This window comes from Schistocerca piceifrons, chromosome 3, assembly GCF_021461385.2.
Source record: "Schistocerca piceifrons isolate TAMUIC-IGC-003096 chromosome 3, iqSchPice1.1, whole genome shotgun sequence".
Classification (NCBI taxonomy): Eukaryota; Metazoa; Arthropoda; class Insecta; order Orthoptera; family Acrididae; genus Schistocerca; species Schistocerca piceifrons.
The window spans coordinates 518,978,979-519,003,770 of NC_060140.1; the positions used below are offsets into that span (position 1 = coordinate 518,978,979).

A 24,792-nucleotide genomic window follows, 5' to 3' on the forward strand; every position below is an offset into this window, starting at 1 on the left:
GATTTTCCGCTTATCGCGAGTGGTCGCCTTAACCACTTCGGCTATCCGAGCACGCCTCCAGGTCCGACGCAAACTTGCGTATGTCACGTAGTCCACAACTTTTATGCTCGCAGATTTCGTGATTGCGGCACAAGGAGAGACTAATATTGTATGAACATTTTAGCCCGTTGAGGGTTTCAATTTCTGTGTTTATACAGTGTCTGTACTTTCCATCAATGATGTATCCATTCCTTGCTGGGCTAAAATGACGATAAAATATCTGTATCTCCCTGTGTGGGAATCACGAAATGTGCCAGAGTAAGGGTTGTGGATTCTGGGACAGACAAAATTTTAGATCGGGCCTGGAGGGTTGCTCGGATAGCCGACGCTTCTTTATTTTTTAAAAAAAAAAAAGCTCGGACGTCTGCCGCTGGTAACCGCGGATGTAGTATCTAATGTTGGTTCTGCCGGAAGGCCAGACTTTACGTTGTATTTATACTCTCTTTACCCATAGAAGGGCACAGTTGCACGAATAAAGAAACATTGATTGTTTAACCTGCCTCCCTGTTCCAAAAAAATAAAATAAAATAAAATAAAAAGAATTCGGTGGGGGCGGTTGAGGGACAGGATGGGGCACACATAGTGGCCAGGCCTCCGATTGCGGGCCCTGTCCACCCTGGCTCCACCAACCTAAAGCTAACCGCTCTACTTTCTTAAGGCAAAAAGATGTTGGAAAAAAAACAGGCAGTTAGGGCAAGTAAGCGGGAAACACGAGATCGAGTCCCGGTTCAGTACAAATTTTTGTCTGTCACGAGCAACTGATGTCAGGCTGAATTTGCAAAATGCGAATCCATTTCGTAAAGTTTACCACAGCTATAATCGTCAGAACAGCGTCTGTTCCTTCAGACATGCATGCATTGTAATATGAAGATACAGACACTTTATAAACAAAGATATTGTAACCATCAACGGTGTACAGCAGATGTGTCTTAATTATGTCTCCGACGTGGGTTTACCAGTTCCTGTTATTATCTGATTGTAGTTCCCATTAACGAACACTATATGTCTCCTATATTTGTTTCTATAGTTCACAGGAGGACTAATATTGTCTTTAATTGCAATATCTGTATCACAGACAAGAAGGAAAAAAATCATTCTGTGACAGTGCAAGTTTGACATCATAATGTATAACAAACAATAAAGCATTCTATAAAGAACTTTGTGGTGCACCATGCTTGACTCCTTCAGTTTCAGAGTCCCTGTTTTTCTGTGGTTAACATAAAGTTGGCATATATTAAGACAGAAACAAAAATCATATTGTGTCGGCCAATCCGTCATAGTTTAACTTTCGCATCAGAATATCACGCGTGCACTCCACAAGAGTAAATTTACAACTACTGCTCAACATATTCTGCACGATGAAGATAATTTGTTCTTAAATGGTATCAACAACGTGAGTTTTAGCGCCCTGATTAGAAATTTCTGAGAAGAATTTCGTTAAAAACAGCAAAATTCAAACATCTATAAAACGCAATCATCAGAATCTCGTATATCTTCCGTTCTCTCCAAAACGCTTAATTACCTCAATGTCCACTGAAGAGCCAAAGAAATTGGTACGCCTGCCTTATATCGTCTAGGGACCCCGCGAGCACGCAGAAGTGCCGCAACATGACGTGGCGTGGACTCGACTAATGTCTGAAGTAGTGCTAGAGGGGAATGACACCATGAACCCTGCAGGGTTGTCCATACATCCGTAAGAGTACGAGGGCATGGAGACCTCTTTTGAACAGCACGTTGCAAGGAATCCTAGATATGGTCAATAATGTTCAAGTCTGGGGAGTTTGGTGGCCAGCGGAAGTGTTTAAACTCATAAGAGTGTTTCTGGAGCCACTCTGTAGCAATTCTGGAGTTGCGAGGTGTCGCATTGTCCTGTTGGAATTGCCCATGTCCGTCGAAATGCACAATGGACATGAATGGATGCAAGTGATCAGACAGGATACTTACGCACTGTCAGAGTCGTTTCTGGACGTATCAGGTGTACCATATCACTCTAGTTGCAAACGCCCCACACCATTACAGAGCCTCCACCAGCTTGAACTGTTCGCTGCTGACATGCAGGGTCCATGGATGGTTGTCTCCATACCCGCACACGTCATCCGCTCGATACAATCTGAAACGAGACTCGTCCGACCAGGCAACACATTTCCAGTCATCAACAGTCCAATGTCGGTGTTAACGGGCGCAGGCGAGGCATAAAGCTTTGTGTCGTGCAGTCTTCAAGGGTATACGAGTGGGCCTTCGGCTCCGAAAGCCCGTTTCGATTATGTTTCGATGGATGGTTCGGACGCTGACACTTGTTGATGGCCCGGCATTGCAATCTGCAGCAATTTGCCGAAGGGTTGCACTTCTGTCACGTTGATTGATTCTCTTCACTCGTCGTTGGTCCCGTTCTTGCAGCGATGTCGGAGATCTGATGTTTTACCAGATTCCTGATACTCACGGTACACTCGTGAAATGGTCGTACCGGAAAATCTTCACTTCATCGCTACATCGGAGACGCTGTATCCCACCGCTCGTGAGCCGAATATAATACCACGTTCAAACTTACTTAAATCTTGATAACCTGCATAGTGTAGCAGCAGTAACCGATCTAATAACTGTGCCAGACACTTGTCTTATATGGGCGTTGCCGACCTCAGCGCCGTATTCTGCCTGTTTACATATCACTGTATTTGAATACGTATGCCTATACCTGTTTCTTTGGCGCTTCTGTGCATAATCACTCTAACTTTCTGGAAGTCATCTTTCGTTCTTCTTCTTGGTTCTTTTGAAATCACTGGATTGTATTTCTCACAGTAATTTATATATTTATTTTGAATTATCATTACTAGACTCACTGTTCTTCATTCTGTATGTAACTGATATATGTTACGCTTTCAATATTAGGCGGCTACTTAATACTGTATGCAGGCTACACTCACTCGTAGAGAGGTGAAGAGGCTAGTACATAATTTACGGAGAACAATTTGTTTGTAAATGCGATGTCAATAATAAGATTCGCAGGTTGTACCGCTGTCGGCAGTGAAGGTGAGAAAGAATGACAAGACCTACTGAACTGAAGGAACACCTACTGAACATAGAATATGAACTGGGACCGAACAACAGAAAGAAGAAAGTATTGAAGAGGAGAGAGAGACTAGTTCGACAACAACATTAGAAATCACGCGGTACACAAAGTGAACGAATTCTGCTACCTTAAAATCGAAATAACGAATGATGGACGAAGCAAAGAGGACATAAGAAGCAGACTACCACAAGAAAACGGTGAGTTCCTTGTCAAATGAAGTCTGCTAGTATAAAAAAAGACTTTAATTTGAGAAAGGAATTTATGAGAATGAATGTCCAATGCACTGCGCCGTATGGAAGTATTTCATGGATTGCAGGAAAATAGGAAAAGCAGTCGAAGCGTTTGCTGTGTGATGTTCAGAAGGAAGAAGAAAAGTAAGAGGACTAACAGGATAATAAATGAGGAGACTCTCTATAGAATCATCAGTGAAAAAAGGGATATGTGGAAAACATTGACGGGATGATAGGACATGGGGTAAGACCTCACAAAAAAATTGCCATGTTAGAAGGGAGCCGTAAAGTGAATTAACTATACGATAAGACAGAGGCCTTGATATATACAACAAATAACTAAGGATGTAGCCGCCCACATCAAACCATTCACAAGAATGACGAAAAAAACAGCTCTTAAAATGCCACACACAATCAGTACATGCAAAGAGATCACTACAGCCAAATAATATCTGTCTTATATATGCAGATTCAGTGAAACAGAGGTAGCGAATTAAAAATTCCTTGGCATTACGGTCGATAGATGTATGACATGGAAGAATCACATCAATAAAATTTGCTACAACGCAGAGACAAACATATTCCTAAGACAGAAATGGACTGGGATAATTGCTGCATACTCTGTAAACTAAAAGTGCTAATTACGTATTCTGCCCACATCTATCTAGTGCACCATAATATGGGGAAATGAATCCCATATACACACAGATATATTGGTGAAACAACAGAAGAAACTTTCCCGACGCACTATACGTTATCCTCGAAGACATTTAGCACAAATAAATTCAGACAACAAAATGTTTCGAGTGTCTGCTCATTATGCGTCTATGAAACGATTGTGTGCTTCAAAAGTAACGCCACAAGTTGATTAGTTACTTAGCCCCATGTTTCAAGTATTATTTACACTATAGATAGTCTTTTCAACACCTTTTACACATTACAGTAATAGAAATGTTTCTACGGAATAGGAGGATTTGTCACGGATAACTTTTTTAGATTGTTTCCCAATTTTGTTTTACTATCTCTAAGACATTTTTTATCACCGAGTTAAGTTATCAAAAAGTTTAGTTGGAGCATTCTGCACCCATTTTTGTGCTAAAGACAACATTAACATGGAGAAGTGAATGCTATTTTTCTCTCCGCTATCCTATTTATGAGCATCATTGTTCCTTTAGAACTGCAGTGGACAATTTACGACAAACTTCATGATGGAATAAATGTAGTGTAAAGCATTATTGAGAATGCCCAACTCCTTAAACAGATACCTACAAGATGATCGTGGTTGTGCATCACATGTCACTCTTGCAGCACGTTTTTGAGCGATGAACACTTTCTTTCTTAGAGGTGAGTTACCCCAGGACATTATTCCATATGACATTATTGAATGAAAATATGCAAAATATGTCAACCTACTGATTTGTTTCTCTCCAAGATTTGTAATTATTCTGAATTCTAATATGGCTGAAGTAAGCTGTTAAAGAAGCTTCAAAATATCATCACAGTTTAAATTCTACTCAAAATGGACAGCAAAGAATTTTGAAGTTTCCACCCTATTCATTATTTTCTCACCATGTGTTACATTTTTTGCTTGTGCAGTACCCATAGATATGGAGAACTGAATATGTGGCTTTTTAAAATTGACGCTAAGACCATTCGCAGGAAGCCACTCAGGGTACTGTTAAGAACATTGTTAAGCAGAAACTTACATGCCTACAATATACGCAATAAGACTGATAATCATCCTGAAATTAAATGGCTTAGACTAAATCAAATTAATGCTATCATTTCTAGTTTATGATCACCATCCCACTCTTAACTTGGAAGAACTTTGACATACAGTAAAGACATAGAAAACAAAGCTGCTATATTTCTGTCATTAGACAGGAAAGTCGATATCCTGCAATGTCTGCTATGAATGACTGCCGGCCGTCACATGGGCCTGGCTGCTGCAGTAAAACCGAAGATAAAACGCGGCCAACGTGCCGCTGCACAACACTTCGAATCGTGCCGTGCTAACGTCTCTACACTGCTTACACTATACTTTTGTCACCTCACTGTTTACTGGATTTCAATTGGACTGCGTTTTGAATTTGTATTTCAAGGATTATTGACGGATTTGCTTGACCGTGGACTTTCTGAATCATTCTCTTGGTGCGTTCTACAGTATGCGATAACACAGTGTAGACTGAAACTGTGAACTGTGAGTACCATGCGTCCACGTCTTTTTGTATAATAAAGAGTGTATTGCGCTGTAGCAGGTGTAGTATTGATGATAAGGACTTTAATTTAGCAAGTATTTGATGATAACAAACTTAAGTTCAGTGCTCACGAAACTGTGGCAGCAAGAGATGCAACTTCAAATGCAGTAGAAGCCACAACAAGAAGAACAACGGATGCAACAGGTGCAGCACCAGGCACGACAAGAAGAACTACAAAAGCAAATTCTGGAATATCAACAACAAAAGCAGGAAGTGCTTATACTACAGCTGTTCATCAAGCGGGCACAGCCTACATCTCCACCACTCACGCCATTTCCTCCAGAAGACAGAGACTGGCATTCACACTACAGACGTCTGGTGCTCCACTTACAGGCCAGTAGCATAACATGCGTTACTAAACAGTGTGCTTTCGTGCTATTTACTAACTGCCAAATACTGTCTCTTCTACGAAAATTACTCCTTTCGATAAATCTGAGTGTTTAGGTTTCTCTGAAACCAACTGTTTACTGTCCAAGAAAAATGAGCAGCAAACAAATGTTCTAGGAGCTAGGCTCCCAATTTTTCGCTGTTGTAACATATGGTATCACTCATATGCTGCATGGCCAATTGATCTCGAAGAGGTAACATGTAAGTGTCGACTTTTGTTTGAAAACCATAACTCTAAACAATCCTATTCTGAGTCGTTATTGTGTGATGTAAACACTGGGTGGTTATAATTGAAGTGTGAATACGAACGAATTAAGCTGGAAAAAAACTGGTTACAATTTTGGCCACCAGTTACAAATCTGGTGCATTAATTTCATGAAATACATATAGAAAAGTTACGATATGTGCTGGATTAGAAGCAGGACATGGGCAGAAAAGGTCAAAGAAGTGAGAAAGACACAATGTTGATATTATTATTAACTGCTGCTTACAAAATTCGTTCAATATGATCACCGGAGACGTCGATGAGATGTTACGTACCTAAAACGAAGTGATCAAGAGTTGCTTGTAGCAGTTCCGGTGGAATCTGAGCAACATGTCCCTGTACACCGGCCTGCATATCAGGTAGAGACTGAACATGTAAATGCGTTCTTTTAGATTCCCCAGAGCCAAAAATCACGTGGATTCAGATCGGGTGATCCTGCAAGCATGCATCTCGAAAACGTCTGGAGATACCATGTTCGTGGAAGGTTGCATTAAGAAGATCTTACATTGGACGAGCGACATGAGGTGCTGCTCCATCTTGTATGAAACAGTGGTTACCACACAGTTACGCTCCTCCAAAGCAGGAATCACATGCTGTGCAAGGCGGTCTCCATAACGTGCAGAGGTCTCAGTACGCCTGACAGGCCCACTGGGTGTATTCTCTTTAAAGAAGAACGGACCGAGCATAAAGGTACTTGTGAATCCACACCACACAGTCAGATACGACGAGTGCAATGGCTCTCTGTGCGCAATACGCGGTTTAACAGTAACCCAAATTCTGCAGTTCTGTGTATTCACTGCACCCTTTAGTGTAAAATTCGCCTCGTGACTCCATAAAATATTGACCGGCCACATTTCATCAATTTCGATCTGTGTTATAAACTGAAGAGAAAATGCAGAACTTTGCAGCAACGCGTGAAGTTACAGTTGCTGCACCCTGTGGATCTTGTAAGGGTACGAGTGTAAAACAGACTGAGAAACGTTCCTTAGTGTTGATTATGGGACGGACAATCGTTGTGACAGCGCACAAGTACTAGCAGTATCTGGGAGACATGCACCCGGTCAGCTGTAGCAACAGCAACCTCGTTGATAACTTCCAGTTGGATAGGACGCCTTCCTCTTTCCAGCATAAATCGGTTCTGCATAGATGCATTAGCACATCTACCAAGTTACGCTGTCGTATTACAATTACAGCCCACTTCTGTAAATAGCTGCACTTTAGTTATCCATAATTGCGAGGGTACAGCTGAAGACGTTATCCTCCAGCAAGTTAAGAAATACGTTCAGCAAGATTGGCTGGAACACCTTCCACACCGCTCCCTTCCAGAACTGTGGATGTATTGTTCTCCAAAAAACAGGATCCAGATGGTACTCGGAGTCCTGATCCTGACAGACGACGATCGTCCTGCCGCCACTACCTAAACCTCACCCTGGGGGATGACCTGCATGGATGCGCTCGCGAAGCTGCAGGCCCCCTGGCCACATCACTCAGGACATCGAGGGGACAGCCCGCTCCTGTGACACTTGTGCGTTGGCGCTGCCAGTACCTCCACAACTATCCCCGCCTGGCCAACCCCGCAGCGCCCATGTGAGCGTGTCCATGTGGACTTTGCCTTTTTCTTCCTCAGAGATGTGGCTCGTTGTCATTGACTCACTTTCCAAATTTCCTTGCGTAGTTCGAATGTCAAATATGATAGCAACAGAGACAGTAAGCACCTTCCAGAAAATATTCGCCATTGTATCGGTCCAAGATACAACCATTTGGGGCAATGGCCACCAGTATGTTCAAGGATTTCTGCACTTGGAACGGCAGAACGCACCCGGTAAAGGAGCCATTCCACCCAGTCTCCAATAGTCAAGGTGAGTGGATTACTCTCATCTTTATTTTGCCGACGTGGAAGATGCTTTAGCTGCACCCAAGGCCAACATCCCAATTCAGTTCCTGGCCTCCTACTGGACCACGCCGATTGAAGGATGCTCTCTGGTGGAACTGCTTTTTGGCTGCCGACGCTGTACCCTCTAGGACGTCCACAGGCCTGAAATGCATCCATGAGAGCCAAGTGTCGCCCCTGCTACTAGGTGGGCACAGGGGTATGGGCTTACACCTTCGGGAGAGTCCCTGGATAGATACGAAATGTCATCAGAGCCACACACACGGCAGACGTGCACAGCGGACGCCAGTAATGCCGTTCTGGCATGACACTCCAACCAGCTGCACCCACATTTAGCGACTTCCTCCACAAGATAACCACCACTGACCGTAGACCAGCTCTATACAAAATTAGATGCCTGGAAGACCTCAGGTTCAGCATCGTTGCAGCTGGTTCCCCACGGAATGGGATCTTTTCCCACCTTCAGCATCGCCGATTTCCAGCATGGAATCACAGACCACAATTATCCAGCATCAGCACCCCATCACTCCACCAAAACCAGAAGGCACAGTGACGCCAGAGATTGAGATGGAGAGCAGACATTTAGCTGATATGCCCACCAACACCTTCCCCTGTCAGTTTAGCGATCACGATACCAAAAGGGACACTTCTGGCCCTACGGCCAGTTAAAAATAGATGGTGGAGACGTTGTATCTGTATCACCAGACAGCGAGGTCGACTTCCTGAAACATCCATTATCAACGACTCTTCCGGCGGCTAGTAACCAGTAAGAGGGGCCTGTGGACTCTCACTGGGGTCTTCTGGCCACTGACGTCATGCGGTAGACAAAACCCGAATGAAAGTCGTTTCAAATTTTGTTGTGCTCAAGTCTCCAATAAGACCGCATTTTCGTTACCTAGCTATTTACTGGATTTCAACTAGGCTTCGTTTTAGTGTAGTGTTCTACGGATTACTGAGGGATTTGCCTTACTCTGGAATCCATGGCTTATTCTCTTGGCGTCTTCTACAATTTACGAAGACTGAGTGCGGACTGTAATTGTGAAATATCAAGTGAATACAGTGAACCCATATTTTCTGTGTAATAAAGAGTGTGTTTCACAGTAGAAGGTGTAAAGAAGGCACATTTAGAAACCTATTAAAAGATTACGTATAGTGTGAACAAAAATTCTCAGTCAAGGACATTCTCTAAACAAGAACGTCTTCATCATATAAGGTACATATGCAAACAAAATATATACTTTCTAAACGACGTCTATTTGATGAGATTATTCCTTCTGCTGGTTTTTACTCTTAGTTTCACTTATCTTCAAGGCCATAATAGTCTGCTGTGTTGAAAATGGTGTGATAGAAGGAAGGAAGGTTTATGTTTAACGTCCCATTCACAAGGTGGGATTGAGACAGATTACAAGTATACCTGTCCGTGTGTATTAACAGAGTAAATCAGAATAATATTGTAATATAAATGTAGTGAAATATGAATGAAAAGCTCTCAGGTGATAGTGTTGAAACACCATGACATTCCGACAAGTGTCATACTCATCTCCTGACGAAGGCCCGAGCAGTGGGAAAGTCTGTATTCAGGCGTGGTGTATTTCTGTTCGTAGTATGTTTATTCTTCTCTGTATAGCATGATGTATACTAATATCTGTTAGGTCTATGGACAACAAACACCCGCAGGTGCAAAACGTTTAGTTCAAGGAAAGGGACATCCCTAATATCATTCGGTATAGTTGAAATGATATAATTGCCATGCTAATATAAAGTACTGACAGGTAAAAGGGCCTGAAATACGATGTATATCATCAAGGTTATTCTAGACAAAGACCTGGATGGTTGTCATAAACTAGTCGCTGATTGTCTGTCGTCTTATGGCCGTAGGTTCACAACGAAATATAGCCGACCTGTGGTTATTTAGAAAAAACTGCTCGATTTGACGTATGATTCTTCGCTTTGACACTATGAGCTTGTTTTTCTCCACCCTGTAGATACGTAATATACAACTGATCAAATAATAGATAACACCTGAAGGTCTAGCTAACTTATAGACTCAGATAACGCAGAGAAAGGTATCAGTGACCTTAAGGCTGTGATAGCAACTATGACTATCGGTATCACAAGGAATGTTAAGAAAATATTTTTGCTCAGCAAGGTCAACAGGATACAAATTGCAGAGTATCTGAGTAATCAACAACAAATATTCAGCGCTGAGGACGAAAACGTGGAGCACAACTGGAAAAAATTCAATAGCATCGTTTAATATGCCTTAGACAAGAAAATCTATGTTTCGAGCAAGGTCTTACAAAATAGGAAAGACGTACCGTAGTTTAACAGCCGTATTAGAAAATTTCTGTGGGGAAAAAAAGAGAGCTTTATCACTGAATTTGAGTGACGTCAAAACCTAGAGGACAAACCAAAGCTGGACGAAGGGAAAATGAGAGTAAAGATATGAATGAGACATGCGTTCAGCGACTTTGAAAGTAAAATTTTGTCAGTCGATCTGACTGAAACCCAAAAAGGTTTTCGTCTTACGTGAAACCAGTAAGCGGTTCGAAATCGTCTATTCGGCATCTCAGTGCCTATAAAGGCACCGAAACGGAAGATGATCGTGAGAAGGCCGAAATATTGATTTTGGTCTTCCGAAATTATTTCACCGCGGAAAAATTATAATATGGTCCTTCCTTTCAGTAGTCGTACGAACATCGAAATGACAGATACTGAGAGAACCGATCGCGAAATACAAAAGCTACTACAGTCGTTTAGTAGTGGAAAAGCATCAGAACAAGGTGCCACACCTATAAGACTGTATGAGGAGAATGTGAAAGAACTTGCTCTCCATCTAAAAGCAGAGTACAATAGCTCCCTGGAGTAATGAAGGGTACCTACCGACTGGAAAAAGGCACAGGTCATTCCCTTTTTCAAGAAGGAACGTAGGACAGATGTACATAATTATGGGCCTACATCATTGACGTCAATCTATTGTAGAATTATGGAATATGTTTTATACTCAAGGATCGTGACGTTTTTGGAGAACAAAAATCTCCTCTACAAAAATCAGCATAGATTCCGCAAACAGAGATCTTGCGGAACTCCGCCCTCCTCCTCCAAGAAGATCGATAGCGCTGTAGGCAACGGCGCTCAGGTTGACACCTCGTTCCTTGTCTTCAGGAAGACGTTCGACACTGTCCCGCACTGCCATCTAATCAAAAACATGCGAGCTCACCTTGTCGAACCAGATTTGCGACTAGGTTCATGACTTCCCTGCAGATAGAACTGAACACGTCGCTCTTAACGGAACAAAATCAAAAGCTGTAAAGGTAATCTTCGGAGTACCCAAGGAAGTGTGATAGCACCATTATTGTTTGCAACATAAATAAACGATCCAATAGAAAGAGTCGGAAGCTTTTTAAGATTTTACGCCGATGATGTTTCACTGTAAGAAAGTAGCAAAGCCAGAATGCAATATCGATTTGCAAAATAACCTACAGAAGGTTGATGAATGGTGCAGTCTGCAGCAGTTGACCCTGAATGTCAATCAATGTAAATATTGTGCATATTTAGAAAAAGAAAACCACTAATGTACAACTACACTATTGATGACCAATTGCTGGAAGCAGTATATACCGGAGAACATCTAGGAGTAACTATCCAGAGCGACGTTAAGTGGAATGACCACGTAAAACAAATAGTAGGAAGAATCTTAAGATTCTTAATGAAACGTAACTCATTCACGAAGGAAGCGGCTTGAGTATCGTAAACCGGGTATACTTTGACCGTCGTGGTTACTTTGACCACTCACACACCAAAAGTTTTACAGGTGTCTTCAGGTTTTCAGTTGAGTGTTTACATTATACTGTTTGGTGGTAAAATTTCATCAATATAAGCTAGATGGCGCCATATAGTGCCGATTTTCTTACGCAACAGTTGGTGAAGCTGTTGCAACTGAAGTTGTACGCGAAAATGTGTTTAAATATCGTTGCGCAAAATCCATAGATATTTACCTGGAAAGCTATCGGCGTTTTCAACTATAGCACGTATGTTATTTGATCAATTCTCAAAACAGATCACTAACTAATTTTTTGTTCCCATGCACGTATGTGTCAGTACACAATGATGTGACAAAAGTAATGGAATACATCCCGTCGGCCGGAGTGACCATGCGGTTCTAGGCGCTACAGTCTGGAGCCGAACGACCGCTACGGTCGCAGGTTCGAATCCTGCCTCGGGCATGGATGTGTGTGATGTCCTTAGGTTGTTGTTGTTGTGGTCTTCAGTCCTGAGACTGGTTTGATGCAGCTCTCCATGCTACTCTATCCTGTGCAAGCTTCTTCATCTCCCAGTACCAACTGCAACCTACATCCTTCTGAATCTGCTTAGTGTATTCATCTCTTGGTCTCCCTCTACGATTTTTACCCTCCATGCTGCCCTCCAATACTAAATTGGTGATCCCTCGATGTCTCAGAACATGTCCTACCAACCGATCCCTTCTCAGTCAAGTTGTGCCACAAGCTCCTCTTCTCCCCAATTGTATTCAGTACCTCCTCATTACTTATGTGATCTACCCATCTAATCTTCAGCATTCTTATGTAGCACCACATTTCGAAAGCTTCTATTCTCTTCTTGTCTAAACAATTTATTGTCCACGTTTCACTTCCATACATGGCTACACTCCATACAAATACTTTCAGAAACGTCTTCCTGACATTTAAATCTATACTCGATGTTAACAAATTTTTCTTCTTCAGAAACGCTTTCCTTGCCATTGCCAGTCTACATTTTATATCCTCTCTACTTCGACCATCATCAGTTATTTTGCTCCCCAAATAGCAAAACTCCTTTACTACTTTAAGTGTCTCATTTCCTAATCTAATTCCCTCATCATCACCCGACTTAATTCGATTACATTCCATTATGCTCGTTTTGCTTTTGTTTATGTTCATCTTATACCCTTCTTTCAAGACACTGTCGATTCCGTTTAACTGCTCTTCCAAGTCCTTTGCTGTCTCTGACAAAATTACAATGTCCTTAGGTTAGTTAGCTTTAATTAGTTCTAAGTTCTAGGCGACTGATGACCTCAGAAGTTAAGTCGCATAGTGCTCAGAGCCATTTGAACCATTTTTTTTGAATACCTACCAATACCGTTTCGGACCTCCTTTGGCCCGGTGTACTGCAGCAACTCGACGTGGCATGGACTCAACAACTCTTTGGAAGTTCCCTACGGAAATATTGAGCCATGCTACCTCTGTAGCCGTCATTAACTGCGAAAGTGTTTCCGGTGCAGGATGTTGCGTACGAACCGAGCTGTCGATTATGTACCTTAATTGTTGATGGGATTCATGTCAAGTGATCAGAGTGGCAAAATCATTCGCTCGAATTGTCCAGAATGTTCTTCAAACCAATTACGAACGGTCGTGGCCCGGTAACATGTTTGGGAACATGACGTCCACGTGACTGTAAATGGCCTCCAAGTAGGTATTTCCAGTCAGTGATCGGGACCGGGCGATGTGGCCGAGCGGTTCTAGGCGCTTCAGTCTGGAACCGCGCGACCGCTACGGTCGCAGGTTCGAATCCTGCCTCGGGCATGGATGTGTGTGATGTCCTTAGGTTAGTTAGGTTTAACTAGTTCTAAGTTCTAGGGGACTGATGACCTCAGATGTAAAGTCCCAGCCTGCCGAAGTGGCCGTGCGGTTAAAGGCGCTGCAGTCTGGAACCGCAAGACCGCTAGGGTCGCAGGTTCGAATCCTGCCTCGGGCATGGATGTTTGTGATGTCTTAGGTTAGTTCGGTTTAACTAGTTCTAAGTTCTAGGGGACTAATGACCTCAGCAGTTGAGTCGCATAGTGCTCAGAGCCATTTGAACCATTTGTTAAGTCCCATAGTGCTCAGAGCCATTTGAATTTGAACCAGTCAGTGATCGCTTCAGCTGGACCAGAGGACCCAGTCCATTCCGTGTAAACGCAGCACACACCATTATGGAGCCATCACCAATTTGTACTGTGCATTGTTGACAATTTCCGTCCATGGCTTCTTGAGGTCTGTGCCACATTCGAAACCTACCATCATCTCTTACCAACTGAAATCGGAGCTCACCTGACCAAGCGGCGGTTTTCCAGTCGTCTAGTGACCAATCAATATAGTCACGAGCCCACGAGAGCCGATGGTACCAAAGGGACTTGCGTCAGTCGTCTGCTGCCAAATTTCGACGCTCTTTCCCAAAGGATACGTTCGTTGAACACCACACATTGATTTTTGGTGTTATTTCACGCAGTGTTGCTTGTCTGTTGGCGCTGACAATTCGACGCAAATGCCGTTGCTCTCGGTTGTTAAGTGAAGGCCTTCGGCCACTGCATTGTCAGTGGCGAGAGGTAATGCCTGAAACTTGGTATTCTCGGCACGCTCTTGACACTGTGCATCTCGGAATACTGAATTCCCTACCGATTTTTGAATTGCAATGTCCCATGCGTCCAGCTCCAAGCACTACCGTTCCGTGTGTGAGGTAACGGGCGAGTTGTGGCGACCTGAATATATTTTAAGTTCGGAGTTGGCGTGGCCGCGCGGGCCTCTCGGCAGGCCGACCAAGTGGTGCCGGACATTGGCCGGAGCAAGAGGGGTAGCTCCAGCGTGTGGTCCAGGCTGATCGCATGACTGGGAATTCCATGTTGATGCTGTGACGAGGACTGTGCTTTGTGTCGATGAAGGAGATTTGTACACCGGGAGTGCCAAAGATGGCGGACTTTGTGAAACCATAATAGCAGACATTTCACAGTTAATGTAGAAATTAATAATAGCCAGAGGAATCTTGATGCCTCAAAAAGAAACATGTGGATTACCACTATTTGCACGACGATTCTGATGGTGTAATCAGATTTTCAATATCTTTATTAGTTTAAAGTTTACTATGTGACTGTAAATCATACAAGTAACACCCAGCAACGAATTTCCAAAATCTAAATGGTTCATCCGATTTTGTCGATCGACGTGTCTTTAGACAGCTATTAGTGTAAATCTAAATTGGTATGAATTACTTGAGTAGTACATGCGTTATTGGAGATCAAAGTGGCTGATTACTATTAATCGCATCAGGCCATAAGTACTCCACAGTTACACGAAAAAACGGTAGCAGCATGCTTATAAATATATTTCTTCGTCTATGTCTTCGTTTATATCCGATATATACTATTCTTGAAGAAACTGGTCAAATATTTACTGTGTTTTAGAAAGCACAGAGACATTAGGCTACTGGCCTACTTTGTTTCTATTCTTTTGATATACGTTTATTTAATTTGTTTATGTATTTAATAATGTGTGTTAGAGCGTGTTTATGGTGCAGCCGTAGGAATATTTATTTAATTTCAAGTTATTTAAATGTAAATCCAGTATTTTGTTTGTGTTTCAATATATTTGTGAGTGTGCGTTGGCTTGGAGAAATGGGGAGAGCGCTCCAGCCAGTCACAGTGCTCGTTTAATGGGGAGACTGGATGGAAGTGGGGGAAGAGTGCTGGACAGGACAGAGGAGTGCTAGACGGGAAGCAGCAACGGGCGGGTGCAGGAAAGACTTGGGGAGAGGAGCAGTTTTGTGCGTGGTCGCGGGAGATAAAAATATTTCATAGTGCCGACTTGCGCACTTGCGAGATTTCTGTGGCTTCTGCAGTGGAGACGTAGTATGCCTTTAGAAGTGAACATCTCGCGAGCTATGTCGTTTTTCATAATTCAAAAAATTGTTCAAATGGCTCTGAGCACTATGGGACTTAACATCCATGGTCATCAGTCCCCTAGAACTTAGAACTACTTAAACCTAACTAACCTAAGGACATTACACAACACCCAGTCATCACGAGGCAGAGAAAATCCCTGACCCCGCCGGGAATCGAACCCGGGAACCCGGGCGTAGGAAGCGAGAACGCTACCGCACGACCACGAGCTGCGGACTTTTCATAATTATTTACGTGAAGTAGGACTCTATTGTTTCCCTGTTATGCAACTTATATTTTATTTAATTGCTGGACCATCGACACCAATAAGTGTTTTGCAGTAATAAACGGCATTCTTAAAGGTACTTCTGCTATCGTGCCCATCATTTAAAGTCGTTAAAAATAGTACCTGCAGATTTTATTTAATTGCAGTCTTTCATTTATAAATTTCTAGGTTACATTCAAAATCGCAATTGCCGAGTAATAGGAAGCTTCGACCATTCGATTCAGGTGTATGTTCAAACTGTATACTGTAGACTCAGCAGTATTTGGCTTGTAATGCGCCAACTACGTATCCTAGCCCCTACACAACGAAAACACCCAAAACTACACTCCTGGAAATGGAAAAAAGAACACATTGACACCGGTGTGTCAGACCCACCATACTTGCTCCGGACACTGCGAGAGGGCTGTACAAGCAATGATCACACGCACGGCACAGCGGACACACCAGGAACCGCGGTGTTGGCCGTCGAATGGCGCTAGCTGCGCAGCATTTGTGCACCGCCGCCGTCAGTGTCAGCCAGTTTGCCGTGGCATACGGAGCTCCATCGCAGTCTTTAACACTGGTAGCATGCCGCGACAGCGTGGACGTGAACCGTATGTGCAGTTGACGGACTTTGAGCGAGGGCGTATAGTGGGCAAGCGGGAGGCCGGGTGGACGTACCGCCGAATTGCTCAACACGTGGGGCGTGAGGTCTCCACCGTACATCGATGTTGTCGCCAGTGGTCGGCGGAAGGTGCACGTGCCCGTCGACCTGGGACCGGACCGCAGCGACGCACGGATGCACGCCAAGACCGTAGGATCCTACGCAGTGCCGTAGGGGACCGCACCGCCACTTCCCAGCAAATTAGGGACACTGTTGCTCCTGGGGTATCGGCGAGGACCATTCGCAACCGTCTCCATGAAGCTGGGCTACGGTCCCGCACACCGTTAGGCCGTCTTCCGCTCACGCCCCAACATCGTGCAGCCCGCCTCCAGTGGTGTCGCGACAGGCGTGAATGGAGGGACGAATGGAGACGTGTCGTCTTCAGCGATGAGAGTCGCTTCTGCCTTGGTGCCAATGATGGTCGTATGCGTGTTTGGCGCCGTGCAGGTGAGCGCCACAATCAGGACTGCATACGACCGAGGCACACAGGGCCAACACCCGGCATCATGATGTGGGGAGCGATCTCCTACACTGGCCGTACACCACTGGTGATTGTCGAGGGGACAGTGAATAGTGCACGGTACATCCAAACCGTCATCGAACCCATCGTTCTACCATTCCTAGACCGGCAAGGGAACTTGCTGTTCCAACAGGACAATGCACGTCCGCATGTATCCCGTGCCATCCAACGTGCTCTAGAAGGTGTAAGTCAACTACCCTGGCCAGCAAGATCTCCGGATCTGTCCCCCATTGAGCATGTTTGGGACTGGATGAAGCGTCGTCTCACGCGGTCTGCACGTCCAGCACGAACGCTGGTCCAACTGAGGCGCCAGGTGGAAATGGCATGGCAAGCCGTTCCACAGGACTACATCCAGCATCTCTACGATCGTCTCCATGGGAGAATAGCAGCCTGCATTGCTGCGAAAGGTGGATATACACTGTACTAGTGCCGACATTGTGGATGCTCTGTTGCCTGTGTCTATGTGCCTGTGGTTCTGTCAGTGTGATCATGTGATGTATCTGACCCCAGGAATGTGTCAATAAAGTTTCCCCTTCCTGGGACAATGAATTCACGGTGTTCTTATTTCAATTTCCAGGAGTGTATTAATATTTCAACACTGAGTCTGAGGGTAAGTAGTTGAGGGCCACCTCATTTTTAATTTTTAAAGCCCGCACGCGTTCAAAGTCTGTTATTTCCTGTGGTGTGACCATGATGACGTCGGACACTTTTTCACGAATTATTTGAGTGCAAATGACAGCTCCGCCAATGCATTGCCGTTTTATACCTTATCTTTGCGTTACTACCGCCATCTGTATACGTGCGTATCTTTTGTCACCTCAGTTCATTATTATTTCTGAGGTCATGTGCATGAATTTTCTGTTTCTTACTCTGTACACTAGTCATTGTTACCCTACGACTACAGATACACATTTGATTAATCCGTATTGATGCCAATGTCAGTGTGGCATAAAGGAATACAAACATTAACGATCGCTGTGCAGACAAAGGCTCATTTGTAATTGTTAATGTAACTACAACTAAGAAAAACAAAGTCAGTCATATAGTGGTCAAATAGCAAGCTTTTGTGGTTCAGGCAGTGATTCACGTATGACATATAACGTCATATATCTCCGGGAATAAGGAATGAAGTTTTCTTTGGTCACAAAAGCCAGATATCGACTTGATAAATCAAGAACAGATAACCTTAGTTCTAACTACATTGGATGTTTTGAAACGAAGGTTTAGGTTTAAGATGGATGAAATTGAAGGTATTACGTTCAACTAAACTTGGAGCTATGTGTGTGGTACTCCAGCATAGTACCTTCCACTATATTTATAGTTTAGACGATGGATCACACTGTTTATGTACTGGACTAGGTTTTCTTTTTCTTTTAGTCTGGATCAGTGTTATTATTTTGAGGTGGTCAAAGTTACATTACGCTTTTGAAATACTGACCGCAAATGGAATAGTAGTTGACAGCAGTGGAGAAATTGTAGGCTGGTCAATGTATCCCCAAATCCACGCTACCCCTGACCACCTTCAATTTTTTCTGTTAGTTTCTTTTTCTTTTATAAAATGTATTGTACTAATTAATATGTAATTCTTCCATACATACCTGTGTTTACTACCGTAAATATCACAGGAATTAAAAAAAAACAGTCATGATAATCACATTTGAATCTGAAAATCGGTTAAAGTGTATCCGATTTACGATACTGTTCATCAATCTGGGACCCTTACCATCAAGACTGACAGATTAAGCAGAGAAGATTTAACGAAGAGCGGCGCGTTTCATGATAGGATTGTTTAGTCGGCGCGAGAGCGTTACAAAGATACTCATCGAACTCTAGTGGCAGACGATACAAAGAGGCCTGGAATTTTGAGAGAATGCTTTCCGGGAAGAATCTGACAAGATGTTATTTTCTTCCACATACATCTCGCGAAATGATCACGATGAAAAAGATCGAAAAATTAGAGCTAACACAGAGGTTTACCAACTTTACTCTTCCCATGCGCTATCTGCGAGTGGAAGAGGGAAGGGGTAACCAGTGGTACCAGGAGTACCCTCCGCCACACACCGTTAGGTGGCTTTCGGAGTACTGATGTATATGTAGAAGGGCCATCTTGTGAATTTGTTTAATAACCGACTGGGAATACTGCGAAGACTAAACAAAGAGCTCTATGTTTCTTCGATCAACAAAAGCACGTGCATGCTTTGCAGGAATACGCACTAACATCAGAATCGACGAGAATGGGTATAAACCTCGAAACGTTCGACTTACTGTTTTCTTCAGTAAGTAGCACCCCGCTGGTAATTTCGTTTATACATCGGTGCTTAGTACATCGCTTCAGCTTAACTTCCAAGAAATAGCAAATTCAGATAAATACATCATCTGAATAGCACATCTTCAAAACTTTGGGAAGTAACTGCGCCATGCAGTTGGTTTAAGGACTATAATAGCAACAAACTGTCACAACTTCGACAACTTCATAATTTGTACGATATGTGCACTCACAGTTGTTTGTATTTCACTTAGCTCTAAGACTGTGGCCGGCCGCGGTGGTCTAGCGGTTCTAGGCGCTCAGTCCGGAACCGCGCGACTGCTACGGTCGCAGGTTCGAATCCTGCCTCGGGCATGGATGTGTGTGATGTCCTTAGGTTGGTTAGGTTTAAGTAGTTCTAAGTTCTAGGGGACTGATGACCACAGATGTTAAGTCCCATAGTGCTCAGAGCCATTTGAACCATTTGAACCATCTAAGACTGTGAACTGGCGTCTACGTAGTACTGCTATGCGAGCATGTAAATGGAGGGAATGCTGTATCTTTCGATAGTTCCCATCTATATTTCGGAAAGCTATCCTTGCTGTTATTTTTCTTAGTGATCTTTCATCTTCTGCCTAGCCTTTCCCATACTTCCTGTAGTTACCGAGGTAACATCTGTGGACTCGCGAACCGTGTCATTTTTGGCAGCACGTGGAATTATCCTGTGAATATGCGCATTTACCTGGCTGGAATGTTTCATACAGCCAGTAAGGCTGGAAACCAATCCACGTGGTTTAAATATGTGGAACGTAACTGAAAATTATTCTGTGTTAAACGAAACTTGTAACTTTTTAGGGTTTCTTGTCATTTAAAAGAATTTTAGTTCTCCGAAAGTTAACTGAAAAATTTGGAAATTAATGTATGCAAAAATATAGACACTTATGCTAACATATTGTTTGGAGGTGGAGGGTGTCGTATCCCCCAAGATCCCCCACCGTCCTCCTTTGGGTCCATGTTTGATTATTATTGTACACGTCAGTTCCTGTGGTTCTTTTAGGCTCCTTCCTTCATAACACATTAAAAACAATGTTACACTAGAAAATCGGCTTTAAAGCTGAAACCAAGGTCGTTTGCAATAAATGTTTATGACTATAGCCAGAAGTGTCCATTATATAATGATAGTGATGTGTCAACAGGAATTCATAGACAAGTAACATAAAAATAATGGTAAATTAGAACTGCTGGTTTTCTATTTTATTTGCTACTGATGGCCTACAGATGGGCCTTATATAGAGTTTCTGATTGCACTGTATGATGCACTAACGCGCTGGCAACAACGTTAAAAAAATTTTCAACATATTGCCACAAAGTAATATTGCTGGTCACAGGTGGGTCCAGGTGGTCGGTAGGGTGTTCTTACGTTGTAGATCGGGCAGATGAGCGAGCTGCGTCTGCGGCCGGTGCGCATAGCCGGACTGTTCTCTACCGGCTCCGGTGATGGTGAGAAGGTCTCTTCGAAGGGCCCCTCAATATCTTCCCATTCTTCTTCGTCCACGGGAATTTCACCGCTACCAACCTGAAGTATATGAGGAACGAAGATGTTACTGTAAGGAATTTGCCAAATGTGAGACCACTGGTTAATTGTGAGAACAACGCCACTGCAGCTACCAAATACAGCGATTCTCAGAGAGTGGTATGGAGAGGACGAGCGCTCCCACCTTTGTGAAGTAGTGGACCCCTGCGAACTCGAGCAGGGTGGCTATGCAGTAGAAGAAGCTCATCAAGAGGAACCAGTCGAGCGCCGTGGCGTAGCGGACCTTGGGCAGGTCGGTCCGGCTGTCCAGGCTGATGGTGGACAGCGTCAGCACGGTGGTGATACCTGGGGGGCCGAACACAGGGTTCTCAAGTTCAGGCACCAGCCCTAGCTTCTCAATATCTTAAATACAATTTTTGGTTAATCGTTTCAGCAGAGCGAAAATAACACTCTGTAGAAATTACAGAATGGAGTTTTGTCAGAAGTTTCATAGCCAAATGAAGGGTGGGTAATGGTCATCAGCGAGGATCTAATTTCGCAAAAGAGATTTCATTACTTGAAACTAATCGGAATAATTGAAGAAAGCTTAATTAGTGCTTTGAGGGAAAATTCTTCCTTTCACGTTGAAAAAATAAAAAAATAAATATGAAATTACAGCACAAATCATACTTTTCTGCTTACTCTTGATCTCTGTACTTTTAATGACAATACCGATCCATTTTGATATACATTATATTTCGTGCTTTTTGAACAAAACCTGGAAATTTAAATGAAAATGTTTGAAAACAAAAGAACGGTCAAAAGCTCGCGACGCTGTATGTCTAAAAGTAAGAAATAAAATAGATAAGAGAAATATTTGACGTGACTTTGATTGGTACTCTAAATCATAATCCACCAGGCAAATATTCTCTACTACTTCTTTGAAATTCAAAGTTACACATTAAATTTTAAATTGTCAATCGCCACTCCATTTGTTGTATGCGATTTCGAGGGTCTTTCACATGTTCCCGTAATCTATTTCATTTATTACTTTTACATTAATCCCTTCACAAAGCATTTGACTCTTCTTTTCAGATATTTTTTATCATTCTCTTCTATCAGTTTGTTGAAAAACTTCCTCTTCTGTACACAGGCCTCCTCTTCTACACAACAGATACCGGCGTAGTCGTTATCAGTTATTCTAATGGGACGTGCCCTTTTTTGTGATAAAGGATTTGTTGGAATTCTACAAAGGGTGGTCAGAAACAGACCGAAATGCTTTTAAGGGTGTTGCGACGATTCCAAGTTAAATAGCATTCAAGTTAGCCAATTAGGCCTTTGCGCACGCAAATTCAAGTGGCACCCCAGAGACGTTGTCGTCAAACTATTCTTCGTTTCGTTTCCGACAACCGTACGAGAGAATGATACAAAAATTGGACATGGGACGAAGTAAGGATCGAACCCGAGTCAAAGGCTGAACAATTTCGTGCTCTATCATCTACGCTATGACAGCAACTGTCGTTTCCTACAACCGGACGAGAGAATGATACAAAAATTGGACATGGGACGAAGTAAGGATCGAACCCGAGTCAAAGGCTGAACAATCTCGTGCTCTATCATCTACGCTATGACAGCAACTGGCACTAATTGTGTCTGGCGGGCACCTTGAATCTGCGCGCGCAGCCGGGGCACCTTGAATCTGCGCGCGCAGCCGCCTATTTGGCTAACTTCAACGCTAATTAGCTCGGAAATGGCGCGATGTACCGAATTTTTTCTTAACAATTATGTCGCAGCACAACCTCCTCTGTAACAGCCTTACAAGCTTCTCAGACTGTTTCCGACCGCCATGTAAATGTGCAACTGTGATGATTATGCAATATGTGGTTTTCTATGTCAGAAATAGTTATGACATTGAGCAATGTTAATCTTTTCATTCCGAGAAGGTAGTGAATTATCGAAACCGGTAATAGTAATAAAGAAGATTGATACAGCTCTGTAGCATGGATTTTATACGTGACAAAGTGCAAGAAAAATTATGCACGTTCATTGGGATTGACGGTCTTCTATTTGAACAATTGCTATGAGCAAAGTCGTTGTTGTAAGGTGTACGCTATTTATGTCAATCGGAAACTTTATATTAAATTCTGACCAGTAGCCTCTTATCTCAAAATAATCAGAATCTTCTACCATATGCATAGTTCTGACCCCAAAGGTTTGCAACACTTTAACTACAATTATTTTGAGAGATATCTCAGCACAATTATTATGAGTATTACCCAGTCCAACTCTATCACTAGTTGCTTCTCGATGTATCCAGAAGGATACCCACGAGAGAACCACTATCAGGATGCAAGGTACGTAGACTTGTATCAGGAAATAGCCTGTGTGCCGCTGGAGATTGAAGTTCACTTGGAGGACGGAGAATTCTCCTGCAAACAAAAACAGTTTGCTGTCGGCCACTATCCGTAATGCTTTGAAAAGTCTGAAACTCAGACGAATGTTTGTGAGAGGGTGTTAGCGACCTTCTCGGCGCTTGTAGGTGAGGTTCCTCTGCGGGTTCCCCATGAGGTCGAACTGGGAGAGCGCCATGCCGGCCACGAAGCTGACGCTGCCCTCCGACTGCCACTGGTACACCAGGTGCCTCGTCGTGTAAGCATCTGCAACAGCAAGGGTGAGCACGCTCTTTGCCATCGCTTCATCACGTGCTTAAAAATTCGATAGGTAACATGCATTGGACATTTCTAAAAACGGTATTTACAGATGTTGTACAGACAAAGACAGTTATAAGAAACAGGTGCGAAGAAATTGTAGGCAGCAGAAGAAACATTGCAGCTGATCGACGAAACAAGAAAATATAACAATGATCAGGAAAAGATGGGAATACAGCAATTTAAGACACTCAGAAATGAAATGAATATGAAGTCCAGGGAAGCGAAAGGGTTGCAGATAAAAAGATGAACAACTCGAAAAAGAAGTGTCCGAAGCACAGATGTAACATAAAGGAAAGTCAAAATAACTTCCGGAGATTTTAATAGCAAAGTCGTTAACGTTAAAAGGGCAAAAGCAATTCCACTACTTAACGCAGAAAATATAGCAGATATGTGGAAAAGGTACATCGAAGATATTTCATATCTCAAAATAATCATTTTACGTTCCCGTACTGTTTATAAAATTTTGACCCTGAAGGTTTCACATATCCAGCGTATTCTATTACATCCATTAAAGTTATACAGTGACGGAACATTTAAAACACACGTCAAAACCTGAGGTAGGACTGGAACCCGTGACCACTTTACAAGGCGGTGGACGTTACCACCATCCTCTGCTCTCTCATACTCCTCATGCTTATTGTTGGTGTGGTCACCGGTCCTTAGGCTGGTTTGGCGCAGTAGTCTATTCTTTCACTTTTATCGCTTGTCACCTATCCTTTCCATTTTAGCACATTTGCCGCATCGTACATTATAAACGACCTGCCTTACGTACTGATATCTAGGATTGCCACTGCAGTTATCATCTTCCATTTGTTCAATTAAATTTTCACCAGTGATGGTTTTCTATCTTCATTTAATTATATTTTTTATTAAAAGTTTTGGCCGGCCGGTGTGGCCGAGCGGTTCTAGGCGCTTCAGTCCGGAGCCGCGCAACCGCTACGGTCGCAGGTTCGAATCCTGCCTCGGACATGGCTGTGTGTGATGTCCTTAGGTTGGTTAGGTTTAAGTAGTTCTAAGTTCTAGGGGACTGATGACTTCAGATGTTGTCCC

The 24,792-nt window shown here is 43.1% G+C and overlaps 1 protein-coding gene across 1 annotated transcript in view; it reads right to left on the bottom strand.

Annotated features, from left to right (window-relative positions):
* The window catches only part of LOC124788792 (gamma-aminobutyric acid receptor alpha-like), a 77,280-nt gene that overhangs the window by 12,515 nt on the left and 39,973 nt on the right, over positions 1-24,792 (bottom strand). Inside the window, exons 4-7 of the mRNA XM_047256075.1 lie at positions 23,554-23,688; positions 23,308-23,460; positions 21,237-21,397; positions 20,939-21,094 (exon numbers count right to left, since the gene is read on the bottom strand). Of these exons, the coding sequence (XP_047112031.1) occupies positions 20,939-21,094; positions 21,237-21,397; positions 23,308-23,460; positions 23,554-23,688 (605 nt within the window). The remainder of the gene's footprint in view (positions 1-20,938; positions 21,095-21,236; positions 21,398-23,307; positions 23,461-23,553; positions 23,689-24,792) is intronic.